General features: G+C 48.5%; 2 protein-coding genes across 2 annotated transcripts; one reads left to right on the top strand and one right to left on the bottom strand.

The window, feature by feature from the left end:
- Nucleotides 1-2,788: 2,788 nt before the first annotated feature.
- On the top strand, nt 2,789-9,845 carry cpeb1b (cytoplasmic polyadenylation element binding protein 1b). The gene is made up of 12 exons (XM_068755585.1): nt 2,789-2,803; nt 3,053-3,224; nt 4,962-5,183; nt 5,931-6,160; nt 6,774-7,023; nt 7,488-7,601; nt 7,686-7,790; nt 8,322-8,458; nt 8,560-8,758; nt 8,830-8,924; nt 9,243-9,323; nt 9,735-9,845. Exons 1-12 carry the CDS (start codon nt 2,789-2,791, stop codon nt 9,843-9,845), a joined length of 1,731 nt encoding a protein of 576 aa, XP_068611686.1.
- Nucleotides 9,846-11,678: 1,833 nt separating this feature from the next.
- Nucleotides 11,679-14,848, bottom strand: LOC137904506 (small ribosomal subunit protein eS17-like). Its single transcript, XM_068748732.1, has 5 exons — nt 14,770-14,848; nt 13,934-14,085; nt 12,709-12,814; nt 12,470-12,535; nt 11,679-11,806 (listed from the first exon to the last, which is right to left on the bottom strand). The coding sequence occupies exons 1-5, from the start codon at nt 14,770-14,772 to the stop codon at nt 11,729-11,731; spliced, it is 405 nt and encodes a 134-aa protein (XP_068604833.1). The 5' UTR covers nt 14,773-14,848; the 3' UTR covers nt 11,679-11,728.
- Between the last annotated feature and the right edge of the window lie 3,607 nt (nt 14,849-18,455).

Raw genomic sequence — 18,455 nt, 5'->3', positions numbered from 1 at the left:
TCTACTGGTTAGATGGCCACACGACCGCTGGAACCAACATCCTGTTGGACACAGTTGACCTTCATGATGACAAATTAAAGGAGGTAGAGGAGTCAAGCGAAGGAATGAAATGAGTCAGAGTGGGAGGAAGAGTCCAAAGATGGGAACACAGAGGCAGTGAATCTGGACAAACCTGTTACATCACTAAATCTTCCCTCAACCACTAGGGGGTCCCCTTCAATCCAACGTGTGTCCTCAGAGCTCTCTCAATAAGATTATAAAATCATTCCAAATAATACTCTCTTTTTTTAAGCATCTTTTTTTAAATGAGGTTGTTGACGAGCATGTGATATATCCTCTTAGGAACTATACCTACTAGACGGGGTGACACCCACAGAACATTTCTATCTTCAAGATCAAATTGCATGTATTTCTAAGAAACGGGTTATTCTAGTGTATGTAAACAAAATTATAGACCTCGAGATATAAGGGATTAAAACCTCGCTTCAACTCCTCCACAGTTGGTTTGACTGGATTTACACGTTTTTCAGAGAACGTTAATCCCTCGTGGTTTTGCTGCCACCAAGCGGACATTCTGTGAATTACCTTACACGTCTCCCTTTCAGAGTAAATCGTTCATCTTTTTTTTTTTTTGCAGTTAACCTTCGTCCTCAATGAACTTAAAATGTGACAATGAGCCAAAAACTTCCTGTGAAATTCGTCTTCTTAATGTAGAGACATTGAACTCCCTGCTGCTACGCTGCTGCGAAGTTCTTCTGTGCTTCATCATGAAATTCAATTCCAACACTAGATCTTGTTAACACTTTTTCCTCAGTGTTATTTTTAAGTTACAAAAATGGGATGAAAGTTTTTATTTTTTTATTGAAGAAATCATAAATGAACAGCAGTTGATCAAATTGTTATTAATTTACGGATTTAGAATTAATAACATAAAAGCAGATTTATTTAACATGCAATTTAGGTCAACTGGTTACTCCAAATTGTCCATGTAGTGTATGAATGTGTGCGTGAATAACCGATTGTCCATCTCTATGTGGCATCGCGATGCGCTGGCGACGCATTCGGGGTGTTTTTTTTTTTTAAATCATATCTCTTATGTGGAGATGATGATGATGAATATATTTATTAGATAGAATGTTAGAGTCGAAGTACAGTCACACAGTAGCATGTATTACAGTACAAGTACAGTTAAACATCCTGTCTCAGAGGAGCATTTCAAAAAAGCCCTTGCGGTCTTTTTTCCGTTGAAAGTCCTTAGTACATAAATCATCGACATTTAACAATACAAATAAAACTAATATTAAATTACTCAATTGATGCAAAATAATAATAAAACAAAGATAAATTACTCCGCAGATGCAAAATAATAATAAATTAAAAAGACACATACTATGTACAACGTAGGTGGACAAAAAGGGGGTGGGGATTGATCCGGAGAGAGTCGTGATGACTATCTCCGTTTCTGCCCCCCTGAAAGGTGAATTTTTAGGGCCGTTTTGAAGGAGGCCAAAGAGGTGCATGTTTTGAGGGCAGGAGTCAAAACATGCACCTCCTTGGCCTCCTTCAAAACGGCCCTAAAAATTCACACCAAGACCCCAAAGCATGGAGGGGGGGGGGGGGGGGGGGGGCTTCAGGAATTGAGTTTTCTCAACAGCAACCCCAAAATGCATTTTTAATGATCATCCAAATCATGTATGAATCATTAATCCTTAAAAGATCTATTAGCTAGAATTTAGGGAACAAGCAGACCCCATGCAGATCGGGTTCATCACCAGCCTCCTATCTGTTTAAGGTTATTTCATCGCTGCACACCTTTATGGAAGCAATATAAAAGAAAGTACACTATGGGTCTTGAATGTTATGAGATGTATATCTGGTACAGAATTGGGGCCCGACTATGAATCTATGAAGCGCACGGTTCTGCCTCTAAACCAAAGCACAACATTTTCTGGTTTTATCCTTCATTCCATGTTACTTCAGAGGGTTTTGCCTTTGTTTGGGATACATTTTAGATACTTAATTCTCTTCATGGAGTTTTTGACTGATGTGAAATTGGGCCCAGGGAACTGTCTAACTTGGTATATTAATATTATTATTATTGTATTATATAATTATTACTGTTTGTTGTGGCTTTCCTGCCCTATCCTGTTACGTGTTGAATTATTCTTCTTTAATTTGATTTATATTAATATTTGCTGGTTTGAGCAGTGACTGTTTTTCCCCATTTCGTATATAACTTTAAATTAAAATACAGTGAGGGAAAGAAAAAGATGTCTTAGTTGTTGTCCTTTAACTACAGCTCAGCTCCTTGTTTGCAGCTTCATCTTGTATCTTAAATGGTGCGTGTAATGGAGGTAACTTTTAGAATGGATTAAAAAATAAAAAAGTTAACATGAACTTTAATTTTGGATCAAACCCAGAAGACATTTTGCATGATAGTGCATATCAATGGAATCCATATTTTACAAGACGAAAAAAAAAAGGCCAACATAAATAAATGGTAAAATCTGGATATATATATATATATCCTTCCTGATGGAAGGAGGGGAACAAGTGTTTGAAGTTCAAACTCTGACGGAATAACAGTCTTTTTAAACGGACACGCGATTTGTAGTTCTGGGTCAGACGCGCGCCCGTGAACGGCCTCGCGCCCGATCCCATTGGCTGAGCGCACGTTCAAGGCATTGAGGCTAATTGGGGGCCGGCGGACTTGATAAAGATGCCCCCCCAGCCCGGGCAGCAGTCGTTGTGCTGGGAACGTTATTTCTTTTAGACTCGCTCCGCTAACATGGCGTTTTCCCTGGTGAGTGAGACGAACATTAAGCCGCTAAAGTGAATTAGCTCCGGCGGGCTACTTGAACTTTCGGTGCCTCCTCAAAGTGCCTCCGACGCGGACTCTTAATTCGACGTGTAGCGCTTCTTTAAAAAGATTCCTAACCACAATTAGCCTCATTTTTTAATTAATTAATGGTTACAAAATGTGTTGATAATTCTACTGCCGTTTGAGCTTCTCCCGGTTGAGCTAAACTTCCCTCTCCCGGTTCCCTCGCAGAGAAACGAGCCCCGTAGGCCGGAGGACCCGGACTCCGAGTCCCCGGCGCTGTCCACCTGCAGCAACGCGGACATCTTCCGCAGGATGAACACCATGCTGGGCAACGCGCTGGACTTCACCGGGGTGTGCACCACCCCCAACAACGCCAAGGGGAAGCCCGACGCGCTGTGCGGTGAGAGCCTCCCCGTCGTTTCACACGGGCCGCACGAACGCGTCTCCCCGTGAGGCTCGAACCCACACCCACGCAGCCAGGTGCGTGTGTGGGTTCAATCAGGCATCAGACGCGTTCACTTACTTTGTGCTTCTAGCCGTGACTACGTCATTATGGGCAGCAGGGTGGCACAGTGGTTGGCACCGTTGGTCGCAGGTTCAAATCTCTCCGGGTTCTCCGGCTTCCTCCCGCCACCAAAAACATGCGGCTTAGGTCCAGGTCGTTACTGAAAGAGATAATTAATTCTCGATTGGCTTGCCTGGCTGGTTTGAATTGGTTTATTGATTAACGGCTACGTGGATTCTGCCTCCGGCGTAGAACCTGCGGCCTGTGAAGAGCTGCTAGCTCTTTATCTCATCACTCGCTGTCCCGCTCGCAGCGTTCCATGTTGGGTAACTGCTTAATTTCGTTGCATCGCCGTGTGTGCTGAGAATAAAGTTCTGTTCTAATCGGGTCGGTAAGCGTCCATATTGGACTGCAGGTTTCCTTTCTTGTAATTTCCACATTTGGGAAATGACTGATGACCTCAGTGACCTTGGTGGTGAAAAGTCTCGTCTGGGTCTAAGCGGCCTCTCTCGCTTTCACTCTGTTGAACGTGCTTCATCATCATCATCATCATCATCCGGATGCCAGCAGCTGATTCATGCTGCGCTGCAGCGCCGCGGTAACGCTGCTCCTTCTTCCAAGCCTAAGACTCCAAGATTTAAGGTCAACATAGCTCCTCAAACGGGAGACAAGGTTACATGAAAATAGTTTAGACTCGCCTCGGCATGAGCTGTGTGTGTGTGTGTGTGTGTGTGTGTGTGTGTGTGTGCGTGCGTGTGTGTGCGCTTGCACGGGTGTGTGTGTGCGCGTGCGTGTGGCTGCTAACCACGCTAAATGCCTGGCGCGGCCTTTGCCCTGCCAGCCCAGCTTGGTGTTGCTGAGTCAGGGCTGAAGCTAGCAGCTAGCGGCTAGCAGCTGGATGCTTTCCAGGGAGGCGCTGGCGGTGCGAATCCCCCGGCGTGTGATTGGTCGGCTGCCTCGGCCACGCCGTTGCTCTGAGTGTCCTTTCCGTCCCTCCTAACTTACAGAGCTAGCAGGCTTGTTTTTCTGGTGAGCATCCTCAAGTCTGAAGTTCCTTTTAGAAATCGAGTCTGTTGAGTCATTGGCTGCCTCCCACTGAGGCTCTGCCGCCCCCCCCCCCCTCCCTCACCCCCTCCCTCCTGTCAGCTGGCTCAGGAAGCGGGGCGAGACGGAGTGAGCTCGTCCTCCACCGACTGAGACGATGCCGTGTCGCGCAGGGAGGGGGGGACGTCCATCGGCAAGCCGCTAGCTCCGATAGGAATTCTTTCATTAGTTGTTGGGCGAGGGGGCTGGGCTGGGGGGGGGTGGGTGGGGGTGAGCTGATGTCATTGGCGGGGGGGTGCGAGTGCATCAGCAGCCATGTCACATGCTGCTCGGTGGGTCAGTGATGCGGACGGAGACGCATGGCGGTCTCACGGAGGACAGAGGCGGCAGGTTAGCTCCCGGCCATCCAGGGTAGGGGGAGGTATGGAGACGAGGGAAGCCGTGTGTCGTCTGTTGAGTTAGATCGTTCATTCTTTAGCTAGTTCGGGTTAACGAACTTGTAACGGCGACTAAGTAGTAGTTCCTCGCTTTCTAACGCTTCCTGTCCCTCTTCTTCTACGCTTCTGATCCGGATCTCGGACCTGGTAGAGTTGGAGCTGGCCGCGGTGGGCAGCAGGAGGATGCTGTTCCCTAACTGCGGGGGCATGCCCGGCTCTGACGAGATGCCGCCGTCCAGGGGCGCCCCCGGCGTCACGGACCTGGGCCTCGGCCTCCAGTCTCTCCGCTTGTCCGGGTGGGACAGACCCTGGAGCAGCCAGGAGATGGACGCGCACACGTCCCCGTCCCATGTCCAGACCAGCTCTCCATCCAGTAAGTACCGGCTCATTGTTCAGGAATAACAGCTTCAGGTTTCTACCGTGATGTCTGAGAGGGGGGGGGGGGGGGGCTGTTCCATCTCCTTTTGATTGGACTCTACAGCAGGTTGTTCCGGACGCGAGACGTTCTAACTTTGTTTTTGTAGCTCGGTTCTTTCCGTCGGAGGGAACAGACTCTGGCGCCGCTTGGAGGATGATGTAGCACTTTAGCTTTCGCTTCGCTCCCAGTCCATCAGGAACAAACGCTGACGCTGCTACCGGGGGTTAAAAATAAACCTGATCGGGTCATAATGATCCCCACTAGTGTCCGTCTGTAGTTATCCATTTAGAGCTTTCTATAACGGGGAATTCCTTTGAGCCTCCGGGTCACTGACGGAGGTCACACAATGCACATGAGTCACCAGCTGACCTGCTTTATCAAAAGGAAAGCGCCGGATGCGTTGCTGAGATTCATGAACGGCAGTAATTGTGTTAAAGGCAAGGATTGAGGCTGTTTGGTGCGTCGATAGCTTTGTCTGGTGAGCGTTAAATAAACTCGTTACTGCGCTGACCTGAATCAGCTTCACCATCCGGTTTAATTTGCATATACAGCTGCAAAAAGAGCAAAGATTCAAATTGCAGCTTCGACCCAGCTCACTGAGGCTCTGTGGATTCTGCAGACTCATCCCGCGTCACACTGGAGGCTAACGTCGCCATGGATACCTGTACAGTTCATTGTTGACTCTCTGCCCCATTTCCCCAGTGCTCGGTCCGCTGAATAGCCCCTTCAATAGTTTCCTTGGGAAGCCGCCGGGCTACCTTCCGCCGGAGCCCTTGAGCATGACGGCCGACCTGCTGGACAAATACCCGAGCATGGCTCGCATGGCGAGCCGCCTGGACTCCAGCTCCTTCCTGGATTCCCGTTCCAGCAGTCCTGAGGACTCTGAGACCAGCGGGTTCAGCTCCGGGTCGGACCACCTCTGTGACATGCTGGTAAGGCCGGGGTGCTTATTCTGGGATGTTTGTCAAAGCTACGTGCATTTCTGTTGTAGGAGCCATAAAAGGATCTCTTGCGGTTGAGGCAGACGATCTGCAGGCTGTAGCTCCGCCCAGCATGCACGGACTGATGGGGGGGTGGGGGGGGGGGGGGTGTAATGGTGCAGTAGCAGTGTTGGCAGAATCATTGGCGTACGCTGGCAGCGAGCCTGCAGTAAATGCATAAATGGCAGATTCTGGGTCCCAAGTCGCTCTTCCAGGCTTTCAGCCATCAGTGAACGGGCTCTGTGTAGGAACGCGTCTCGTGTTTGCTGAGGTGGGGAGGTGGTGAGCTCTATCCGGTAACGGCAGCAGGCGTTGGTGACCTGGCAGGCAAATGTTACTCCTTAGTGGAGCCTCCCTCGGCACCGTGCGGCAGTAATCCTCCTCCTCATGGACTGCTGCAGCCTCCGGACGGCCAGGTGAAGCGGTGAGGTTGAGCTCAGGCCTCAGATCTTGCTCTTGGGCGTGTGCCGGGCCGGTGCCGGTCCTGCTCCTGATTGGCTTCGTCACTAGAGGACGGTCAAACCGCTCCGCCGTGTCCTGAGGTCTGGACGTGTGTCTCCTGCAGACGACCCTGCGGATTTCCCCCCCCCTGCCTTATCTCACTTCCAACATGCAGAAGGATCTGCTGCGTCTGGGCTCTCGACTGGACCCGCAGGACTCCAGCTCCCCCCTGACGCCCCCGCCCACCACTGCCTCCTCATCCGGTCCTCGCCGCTGGCGTTCCGGCTGTCTCTGGGCCGGGACGGACGTGCTTGACCAATCGGACGAGGCCTTCAGCATTGAGAGGGAGGCCCGCCTGCACAGACAGGCTGCAGGTACCACAGAACACCGACTGCTGGTCCGATCCGGTACTACAGTGCAGCTTCGGTGCTCGCTGTGGTGGTTGGAGCGGGATCATTGATTAATGGGTCACATTGGCAATCGTTTCAGTATATTTAAAGGAAGGAACAAACGAGTGCGCGTACCTGAAGTATTTCTGCTGTGTCATGCTTTCGTCATTTGGACATTAGCCACTGAGGTGAACGTGATGCTGCAGGACCAACAATCTGTAGATGATAAATTACAGTCTGGGCAGGATTGATTGATTGATGATTGGCAATCTATGATCCAGAATGCAAAATGATTTCGTTTTTTAGATCGACTTTGGTAGCAGTTTGCACATCAAGATTATCTAGAACCGGGTCTAGGCCGGGCGTCCGGCATCGCGGTATCGTTTAGCTCCCAGCTGATTGGCTGGCGGCTCTGGGACTGACACGACCTCTGAATTGTGACTTTTCAGCTGTGAATGAGGCCACGTTCACCTGGAGCGGTCAGCTGCCCCCCCGGAACAACAAGGACCCCTTGTACTCCTGCAAGGTGTTCCTGGGGGGCGTTCCCTGGGACATCACGGAAGGTAGAAGCACAAACGGAGACCTGAGAACGTTCGGCGGGCCGGCCTCCCCCATGCCGGATCATGAACGCTCTCATCCTCTTTCAGCCGGCCTGATCAACACCTTCAGCGGCTACGGCCCCCTGACGGTGGAGTGGCCGGGTAAGGATGGAAAGCACCCCCGCTGCCCCCCCAAAGGTAACGTTGCCAAAGGTAACCGCGAGCTGGTAGGCTACCGTTCCCTTCATGGTGTTTTGGTGGCACCGGGGGGTGAGCACACGGCGAGCACGGCACGCTGGGTGACGCAGGGGCTTAGATGGGGTGTGGACACGGTGACGGCTGCGGGGGGGGGGGGGGGGGCGGTGACGGCTGCGGGGGGGGGCGTGGTTGGGTTTCTGGTGATCATTACTCATTGATTAGACTAAAGGGACGTCTGCGCTGCTGGAAGGGTGAAACTTTCCCGGTCCAGGTTTCTACCTGCCTCACAAGCAGGATGTTAAACCTCCATGATGATGCAGCGATAATGAAGGTAACCTATTGATCACCTCCACTATGAAATGGCCGCTTTTCCTTGACCTTAAGTAAAACTGATTGGAACCGTTTGAAACTCCCGATTGTCTGGCTTTATCTAACAAACGGCCAGACGGCTAAATGGAAAGAGTCGCTCTAAAGCCCTGCTGGGTTCTGAAGTCGGCCGTTGCCGTGGGAGCCCCGTGATTCCTCCCTGAAGTGTTTTGTGTTTAGGCTACGTGTACCTGGTGTTTGAGAACGATAAATCTGTGCGGGCGCTGCTCCACGCCTGCTCCCAGGACCCGTTTCACCCCGAGGACAGCAGAGAGTACTACTTCAAGATGTCCAGCCGCAGAATGCGATGCAAGGACGTGAGTGGAGACGAGATGGGAGTGTGCTCGGTCATCTGGGGGGGGGTTTGACATCTGAACGGTTGATCGGACCCTGACCCGCTCGTGTCCTCCCGGTCCAGGTGCAGGTCATCCCCTGGGTCATCTCCGATAGCAACTACGTGCGCTCCCCCGCCCAGCGCCTGGATCCCAGTAAGACGGTGTTTGTCGGCGCTCTGCATGGCATGCTGAACGCCGAGGCGCTGGCCAGCATCATGAACGACCTGTTCGGGGGGGTCATGTACGCCGGCATCGACACGGACAAGCACAAGTACCCGATCGGTGAGGACCGCCCGTCTGTGAGGCGTCTGTCCGTCCACCGGCGGTCCGTCTGACCCGGACTCTCTGAACAGGCTCTGGGCGTGTCACTTTCAACAATCAGCGCAGTTACCTGAAGGCCGTGTGCGCAGCGTTTGTGGAGATCAAGACCCCCAAGTTCACGAAGAAGGTGAGGCGCGTTTGTTTATGGCTGGATTAAGGTCGGCATAATCCGACATTGCCAACGGTATGATGGGAAATCTTGCGGCCAATTTTTCGCACGTTGAAAAATCAACAAGTCTGTGTGCATGAAGCACAAAATGGAGAATTTAGTGTGTGATTTAACTCAAATGGTTTCATTGGTCCTCTGGTGGGATCGTTGTAAGAGCCGCAGGAGCAGATTATAGTCTGGAAATGACCCTAATCTGTTAAATGTGTTCAGACGACGCTCTGAAATGTGACTTCCTGTTCCAGTTTAAACTGAGCGCTCCTCTCACCTGTTGCTCAGGTACAGATCGACCCCTACCTGGAGGACTCCATGTGCCAAGGCTGCCTTCGTCAGCCCGGGCCCTTCTTCTGCAGGGACCAGGTTTGTGTCGGAGCCGGTCCGTCCTGCTCGCCGGCCAATGAGAAAGCAGATTCATGCGAGCGCCACGAGATCATCTGGTTGGAAACGGGTCGCCTGCTGTCTTCTTATTGGGCACAATTCTATTGCACATATTTTGAATCCATTAAAATGGGCTGCTATGTTTTTACGTCATTTAGTTTAAAGATGTTTCAAAAGTAGATGAAGGATAATTTGGGTTTATTTTAACTATCATATAAGCAAAAGCATCAACGGCTTGGAGTTAAGCTCACGGCTCCGCCTCAGACCCGGAGGATGTCTGGGTCGTCTGTTCTGATTGGGCCCGCGGCTCCGCGCTGGAACCAGCTTTAATAATGATGCAGCGCTCCCATTCCGGCTGCTGGAGTTACTTTCCGTGTCTTGCCTCCCACCCAGGCCTGCTTCAAGTACTTCTGCCGCTCCTGCTGGCACTGGCAGCATTCCATGGACATCCTGAGCAATCACCGGCCCCTCATGCGCAACCAGAAGAACCGGGACTCCAGCTAGAGGGGGCGGACCCTGACGCCGTGACACGCCGGACAGCGCGCCCCCCCCCCGTACGGGATGAGGCAGCGCGCCAAGGAGCACGAGTGCCAGGCGGCCCCTGGTTCTAGGGCGCCGTGGCGCTCCACCAGGCACGGGGATATCACTGTAGGAAATGTTCACTTTTGCACTTGCTACATTTTTGCTGTTCACAGTGGCGCTCTGACTGTTGGGAGGCGAGGGGCGCTTCACACGCAGACAGGAAGTCGTCAGCCTAAAGTTAGAGGATGGAGATACCTTGTTTTTGTTTTTGTTTACATGTGTTGCATCGTGAAGAGCAATCGTACGAGTCTCATTGCCGTTCGTTGGCTGACGCCATACAGTGCCTTTGGATTTTTATTTCTCCCTCCCCGACCCCCCCGCTGGCGCCGGTTGTTCCTGTGCACGCCAGCTGGTGTTTCTTACTTTTGGGAGTTGACTGTTGGGCTTCATTTAACCGTCGCATTTCAGACATTTTTACGCAGTTTTTTACTCATTTGTACACAAACGGTTTTAAGTCGTAACATGAACATTTTGAACAGAATTCTTCCAGGTGGCTGTTTGTGGGAGAACCCCCCCCCTCCCCCCCTTTTTTTAGTTTTCCTTATCCTCATACATTTCTCTGCCTTATTTTTTATTTGCCCTCCCAAATTTCCACTGAAGGGTCGTACTTTAAACTTGTGACCGTAGTACTGGATACACTTTAGCTGGTAACCCACCAGGCCCCGTTCAGACGAGTGAATTGTGTGTACATAGTTCCGTTTGCACTTTTTAATTTGCACACTTGGGGGTGGCAGTGGTTTTTAATCACTTTTTGTACATCAGCAGGGGGACACGCCCACGTTGGTCCAGCTGCTTGTTTCCTGTTGAATGTAAGAACTTCCACAAGCTGATAAACTGAATCCATCAGAGCTTGAGTAGACACCCCCCCCCCCCCTCCCCCTCCAGTTGGACATAAATGCATAAGCTGCGTGCCAAAGACGACGTCTATCAGTTTGTTTGGTCTTGCTGCTTTTTAGAGTTCTGAAAGTCTACCTCATTGTGGTCTGCCAAGTTTGTTGCTACTTCCAGTTGTGGACGATGTTCTGATTGGGCACAATAAAGGTGTTTAAGCATTACTGGACGTGTCTGGACTCCTTTAGAATCCGGTCACCGAGTGTAATCCATGTTTTCATCACGTTGACCTGCAGCAAATGAATCCTTGCAGTTTCACGTCACTTTCGTACGAGGATACTGGATCCAATCCCGAGTGGGAATGTAGCCTCTCAGATCTCGACACTAAATCTGATCAATGCCTGCAGCGTTTGGACGGCTCTAGAACCAGATTCAGATTTAGGCTCTTGCATCCTGGCGATCCAGGAAGTTTAAAGTCGGCGGGCTCGGATGTCTCGACATCACTCGCTGCAGGTGGATGGCTTCAGTTTCAAACGCGCCTCTTTGGCCTCGCAGTCGGATTAGAACTAAGACGGTTCTGGTAAATGTCATTTAGTGTTTCTGAGGTTGGTTCTAATACGGGGTCAGCAACCTGAGACACACCCGTGTGTCATGTCAGGCCTGCGAGGGCGTCTATGCTGAGGATATTAAGAGGTAAAGTACACTAAATGTTCTGAGATAGTAACTAGACAAAACTTTAATGCCTATTGTAAGTCATTACAAGCTGTAGAAACAGGATTCATAAATGGTCTAAGTGTCTGTACTTTGAGTATATCGTAAGGTGAAACGTTGCTGACCGCTGCTCTGATCTGCTTCAGGTTGACCTGCTGAGCAGCCAGACTGCAGACACGTCATATCTACTAGGTATGGGATAAAGGAGGCCAGTTCATCGTCACGTCTCTTTATTAGGATGATTCTTACACATTAGGGTGACTTTACAGCCCTCGTGGCGTCTTGAAGTTCATCCCAATGGTTGGCTGAGCAACCTGAAGGTTGGGAATACCACCGAAGTCCTGCAAGAGGAAGACGTGTGATTAGAAACATGGCGGTTCTGTAGTTCTATCGGAGCAGTAGCTCCAACTAAGCCTCGGCGGTGACATTAGCTTTTATAAATACTGTTCACGGCGCCTGCTTACCGCGGGTCCAACCCACAACCTCAGCGTCTGCATTAAAGCGATCCCTGCTGAAGAATGTATCTCTGCTGCTACGCAACGCCGCGGAGAACCAAACGACCAAATCTAGAGTTCTCTCGTCGATTTTAATCTCTGGCTTCTTCCTCGCTGTCCTCGTCTTCACTGACGCTGTAAAGGCTGAACGGAGGAGGTGATCGCTGCTAAAAAAATCAGTGCTATACTAAATAGCAGAAGCCGGGTGCCGCAGCCGATTCACGTCATACCCAGAATGCCTTGCGACGTAAACAACATTGGCGGCCCCCAAACGACAGATTTTATATCTTATAAGAGATAATTCTATATTTTTGTCTATGTATTTACGTAGTAGAGGTAAGTTGTGTTTCTAGACTGATTTGTCAAAACAGTCAGGGATCCAACCTGAGCATGTGTGATACATGCAAAAAATAATTCCACTGATTAATGTCCGGCCTTTTCCAATTAAGTCTGATCAACATTTGTTTTAACAGTGAAAATCCAAAAGCTGGTTGATGGTTTGACGCTTACCAGCATCTTGAGCATCTCTTTGGTGTCCGAGTCCACCTCGATGAGCTCCTGGTCCAGAGCAGAGATCTACAGGAAGAGACGAAGGACAAAATGCCTGAAACACCTTTCAGAAATCTAAGTTTGGCAGCAGTGGCATGAAAATCTGAGCTTATTTAAAGCATGACTCATCAAAACCAAGATGCAGCGACACCCAAAGCATGACTAAGGCTGTGCGTTTCTGAACCGAAGACGGAGCTGACCTCTGGGACGTAGTTGTCCCTCCTCTCCCTCTCCTCCTCCTGCAGCTTGATTGAGATTCCTCTGACCGGACCGCGCTGGATCCTCTTCATCAGGTGGGTCACATACCTGAGAGCCAAACAGGAGCACCCGACGCGTCACCAATAAATCCTGCAGGTTATCGTCAAGGAGGGCGGGGCTTCTTAACCGTCCCTGTGATGGGTTGTTCAAACAGCTGAGACATAAAGTTTGGATTAAACGACACGCCTTTCTGCTCGAAGAGTCAAGTGGGTCAAATGTTTAATATGGGTGAACAGCTGCTGGACACTGTGCCTGGTCCTAATGGTGACCCTGAAGGTCAGGATTAACAAAACCAGATTAAACTGCAATCTCTCTCTGCAGCCCCGCGAAAACAGCAAAAAGAAATAATCATGTCTTCCCAATATCACATCAAAGAGATTCGTCAAAAACGTGGACCACGTTGATGTTTTGGTGGCTTTTTCTGAATTAAGTCTTCAGGTTTGGATTTTTCCAGGTGCAAACCCTGAGATACTGAAATACTATCATTCAAAAACAAAATGAGTCTCATTGGATGTCCCTACGAATCAGAATTCTTCTAAATAGCATTTCTGAAAGTTCAACTTTTAAAATTGGAAAATACAAACAAAACAAAAACACAAGTTAAAGTTAAATAAAAATGTCAACATTCAAAACATATTAAACAGTATTTTATATCTGCTCTGTAGAAGAAGAACCTGCAGCCGGGGGACGACAACCTGCAGCCGGGGGACAACAACCTGCAGCCGGGGGACAAAAACCTGCAGCCGGGGGACAACAACCTGCAGCCGGGGGACAACAACCTGCAGCCGGAGGACAACAACCTGCAGCCGGGGGACAACAACCTGCAGCCGGAGGACGACAACCTGCAGCCGCGGGACAACAACCTGCAGCCGGAGGACAAAAACCTGCAGCCGGAGGACGACAGCCTGCAGCCGGGGGACAACAACCTGCAGCCGGGGGACAACAACCTGCAGCCGGGGGACAACAACCTGCAGCCGGGGGACAACAACCTGCAGCCGGGGGACGACAACCTGCAGCCGGAGGACAACAACCTGCAGCCGGGGGACAAAAACCTGCAGCCGGGGGACAACAACCTGCAGCCGCGGGACAACAACCTGCAGCCGGGGGACAACAACCTGCAGCCGGAGGACGACAACCCGCCGCTACAGGACAACACATTTTGCTTACCCTGCAATCTTGTTGCGCAGAGGCTTGCTGGGGATGATGGCGATCTCCTCACACACCCTCTTGTTGGTGTGGAAGTCGCTGCCCAGACGGGTGTAGTATTTCTCAATGATCACCCTGGAGGCCTTCTTGACCGTCTTGGTCCTGACTCGTCCCTGCAAAAACAAAAACGACAAACTAATAATTATATTCAAGAGATCAATATACGTCTACTTAAATAGGATTCCATATTAGCGGTGAAATTGGGAAAGTTTCGAACGGGGAGAGTAATACTTCTGAAAAATGGACTCATCATAACGCAGCTGGAGGCACATTTAGATTTCATCAACAGATGCAGTGATAATATTTGTCTGTAACGAGTGTTGATGGCGCTTCCGAGACTCGACTTCAGAGTAAATAAAAAAAGTAATTCATTACTGCAAATAACACAATTCAGGGACTTTTGTAATAATAATAATGTAAACATAATGTCCATAATTTTATGGGTTCCAGGGATTTAGAAAAATAATAAAACTTATGTCCGACTCTTCATGGCTTTCTTGAAAACGTAAACCCAAATGAGATTTAAAAAGCCGTTCCAGTATTTTAACATTTTAAATAACGTTCTGACGCTCCGGCGGCGTTTCAGCATCCGGTCGCCACTCCGTGCCGGAAACACCGACGGCTGCTTTTGTTTACTGCATTAAATCCCTCCGCAGCGCCTGAAAGCGGAGCCGGAACTATCTCTGATCCGTTTGTTTTCACACTGAACTCTGGAGCCGCATGCTGGGCTGACAGCCAGTGAGGATTGTGAAGGATCGTGAGGGCAGATGACGCGACTCGTCTTGCTTTTTACCCACCATGTTGACCCGGGCCGGCGGAAGAGAAGCACCGGAAGTTCCTGCCGGAGGTTTATAGTTGATGCACCACCTCCGCAGCGAGCAGCGACCACTAGCGGTGAGGCTCGAGAAGTGCGGCCACTCTTGTTGAAATCGAAATTGTGCTATTAATGTATAAAGACATAAAAAAAATATGCCACCTGCCATTTTAATCATATTTCCTGGAAAGCAGCAATTTAATACTAAAGTAATGTTAATTTGTATTCGGGATGGGGAGGTCATTTAAAGCGACAATCTTTCACTAATTGTAGAAATATTGTAAAGATTCTAAAGGAAATTGCGTTATTTGGCCTGGATTTAATCTTGAATGTATGAGTTTTTTTGTTTTCTAAAATGCTTGATTAGTTTTGCTCATAACGTATCTGCTGATTTTTAACCTACAACTAAATGCAGTTTATTTAAATCAGTTAAACTTTCGAGAAAAAGAAACCACTAAATGAATGAATCTTAATCCTTCCTTCAGTGAGTCAACAGTTTCCATTCTGTAAATCACACGATGGGTCTGCAGTGCAATACAATTGAAAAATTACATATATTTTTTTCCAAAAGTTGCCTTTAACAGAGTCAGAAAGCCCATTCTGGCCTCCAAAAACTAAAATCTCACCCCGACATTGTGTGGGGAGACATTACTACGTAAATCACTAACTGTAGGCACCCTTTCTATTAAGATAGAAACCTGAGGCTGTTCAAAATCATTTCACAGAGGTCATCCCCAAGGTGGAGAGATCTTTTATTTTACATAAAAAAGGGTGCAAACTGGAGTTTCCCTTTAGATGTGGAGGGAATAAAAAGTCATTTTATACGTTCATGAATGAAACATTGCATTTCATGAATCCGAAAAGGAAAAACAGGCATCTCAGATAAAAAGGCCCTTCACCGTCCTGCAAATCAAAAATATGAAACCATAAAAAGGAAATGTGGGTCCTTCATTCTTGAAGCCCTTGAATAACTCGTTCAAATACATTTCTTGAAGTGACATTCAATATTTCAACGTAATATTTATTTACAGTTTTAAGATTTCTCTTAATCATAGCTCTGGAAAAAAAAAAAAAACAATGCAGAGGGGAGGATAAACTCTTGGAGCTGTACAAATTGATTTTCCACAGTATGACAAGAAAAAAAAAATCAGATTATACATTATTTCATACGGACTCCCAACAGAAGGAACAGAGAGTAGAATTGTGAACTCTGTACAATTTACATTTTTCAAATAATCACCACAATATTGCAGTAAATATCACCTTAAACCTCTCCCTTAAAGAAAAATATACAGTAAATCCAAGACAATTCTACAGTACAGCAACAAGGGAAAAGTGCCAGAGAACCCATAAACACCTCAGCCGCTCATTCACACGTTAACTGTCCTTTGATTTACACAGCGTCGACACACAGGAATGAGAGTTACGACAATCGAAGCCATCGACACAAGTCTGATCGGAATAACGTGAAATAAAAACGGAATGTCCTGTGAAGACACTGAAAGTTCTTTATTTTACACGAGGACTGGAAGCCATAACATCTCAGTGACTCAAAAGTATAGGAGCCCTACAGGTGAGAAAATTCACCGCTCGCCGTCGTCTCCAGAGAAGCCATGCAGATACGAAGCATACAGAGCACTCCCTATATCGCTCTGCACGAGGCCCAGAGAGGGAAAAGCAAATGCATCAGAGTTCCATACGTCTATCTACCCACTCCAGCCGTCGTGGAGGTCAGTGACCCGCAGGTTAAAGATGGCGCTAATCCTCCAAGGACCAGTCCACAAGCAAAAACTCTGAAACAAACCTGCTCGATAAAATGGTTCCGGTTGCTCTTTGATTCACAACAACAACAACAAAAGGAAACCAACTAAGCACTCCTAACACTTTAAGTCTTTAACAACACTTCTGGTACTCGAACTGAGTCATGTTACTCTGAGATTTCAAAAATAATAGCGGGCACATCAAGGACAAACGGTGGAAAAACAGCCGGTTAAACAAAAGCAAACATTCAACTTCATATTTTCCTGGCACCGGTGGAAGGCATGGGGTCGTAGTAGTCTCAGGAATGGCACTCTGGGATTTCATGGGAACATCAAGGGCTAGATAGTCTGGATATCCTTCTCACTACACAGAAATACTTTCACCATTTCTCAGGCTGGCTTTATGGTGAGAATCACAAGCAGCAGATGTCACCGGTTCGGAGGCTGGGAAATCTGGGAAATCATGGTTTTCTCCAACACCAGATTAAAAACACATCACGGTGAATGTTTCAGAGACAAAAAAAGGTGATTTTAAGCTCCAAACCAACAACGTCGAACTAAACCTCCTCTTGATGGAACCGACCAAAACTCTCACCCGAATGTGGACCCCCCCCCCCCCACTAGCAGAGGAGACAAATATCACCTGGTCCAACACATTCGAATCACAAAAAGCATCTCAAACAAATGAATACCTGTCATTCAAAAAGGCCCGTTTCCCACCATTCCCATCAAATCCTATGCGTGGACTTACTAGAACAATGGCCAAGAAAATAAAACAAAACAGAAAAGGTCCTGTAGATTTTCATATTCAAGTACTATCAAGAACACAATAACTTAGACCCTGGAGGAACTGACACGAGTGAGACGAAAACAAAGGCTGTACAGCGTAAATACGCACAACAAGCAGGTTTACATACTCGTGCTTCAGTTTGAAACGTCTACTCTGGATCTCTAGAGAAGAGCGAGCAGGTCCACAAAATGCCAAATCGAACTAGAAGTGGCTGGTTCGGGACTTGCATGTGTGCGTGCAGAAAGGAGACAGGAGGCGGCACAGAGGGAGGAGTGGGTGAGGCTAAAAATACATTTAAAGTGTATTCCCTGCACACTGTAGGGAAGGCCCAGCATACGAGGCAGCTACGATTAAAGTAATAAGCATGTTTAAAACACAGTATTAAGGAGGCAGGGTCTGAAAGCTGGAGTCAGCAAATGTAGTGCAGTCGTGGTCTCAAGCTTTTTGTTGCCCTTCCTCATAAAACAATGGCTATTTGAAAGAAAAAAAGTTTAAAAAAAGAAGAAAATTTCACATTGACAATACGAACTAAAAACAAACCTCGTGTAAGGTGATTCACACTCTCCGGAGGACAGACGAGGCGACATAAGGATATTGTTTCAAGGCAGTCCTCCATGACACTGAACTGAAATAACAAATGTATGGCCTTTAAGGTTCTCTCTGCGTCGAGGAGAGGATCCGGGGGGGGGGGGGGGGGCAGGGACGCTTCAACACTATTACAGGTTCCACCAAACCTTCCGTTTGGCATGGTCCTCTCGGGAACGAACCTTCCGTGTACAAGGACGCTCGTTATCTTCCACAACTTTTACCATAAAAGGCGACGGCGGACATTTGCCCCCGCCAATCTTTCCAACGCCAACTTGGGTTTTCAACTGGTTGGATGGTAGGGGATTAAGGCATTGGAAGGTAGCGTAGCGAGGCTGCGATTATTGGTTTCTTTTGTCACACTGCACCAACGTCTAGCAGTATCTACGGCCGTGGAGTCCATGTTTAAGCCCGACATGAAGATCAGGGACATTTAAGGCCCTCCTACCCTCAAACACGATTCATTTTGGTCTCCACGTGTTCCTCATTTAAACATTGGTCTCAACTCCCCAACTACGATTTCCTTCCCACGCA

The sequence above is a fragment of the Brachionichthys hirsutus genome, chromosome 1 (genome assembly GCF_040956055.1).
Source record: "Brachionichthys hirsutus isolate HB-005 chromosome 1, CSIRO-AGI_Bhir_v1, whole genome shotgun sequence".
Taxonomy (NCBI): Eukaryota; Metazoa; Chordata; class Actinopteri; order Lophiiformes; family Brachionichthyidae; genus Brachionichthys; species Brachionichthys hirsutus.
The sequence above is the reverse complement of the archived record's forward strand: the minus strand, read 5'-3'. Positions and strand labels throughout refer to the sequence as shown.

What these genes read in the sequence shown, in the direction of transcription:
- LOC137904506 (XM_068748732.1), bottom strand. An exon ending in CTGCGCAACAAGATTGCAGG is followed by an intron (nt 12,815 to 13,933) that starts GTAAGCAAAATG and finishes TTTGGCTCTCAG; the next exon opens with GTATGTGACCCACCTGATGA. An exon ending in AAGAGATGCTCAAGATGCTG is followed by an intron (nt 11,807 to 12,469) that starts GTAAGCGTCAAA and finishes TTCCTCTTGCAG; the next exon opens with GACTTCGGTGGTATTCCCAA.
- cpeb1b (XM_068755585.1), top strand. An exon ending in ACCACCTCTGTGACATGCTG is followed by an intron (nt 6,161 to 6,773) that starts GTAAGGCCGGGG and finishes TGTCTCCTGCAG; the next exon opens with ACGACCCTGCGGATTTCCCC. An exon ending in CAAGCACAAGTACCCGATCG is followed by an intron (nt 8,759 to 8,829) that starts GTGAGGACCGCC and finishes CTCTCTGAACAG; the next exon opens with GCTCTGGGCGTGTCACTTTC.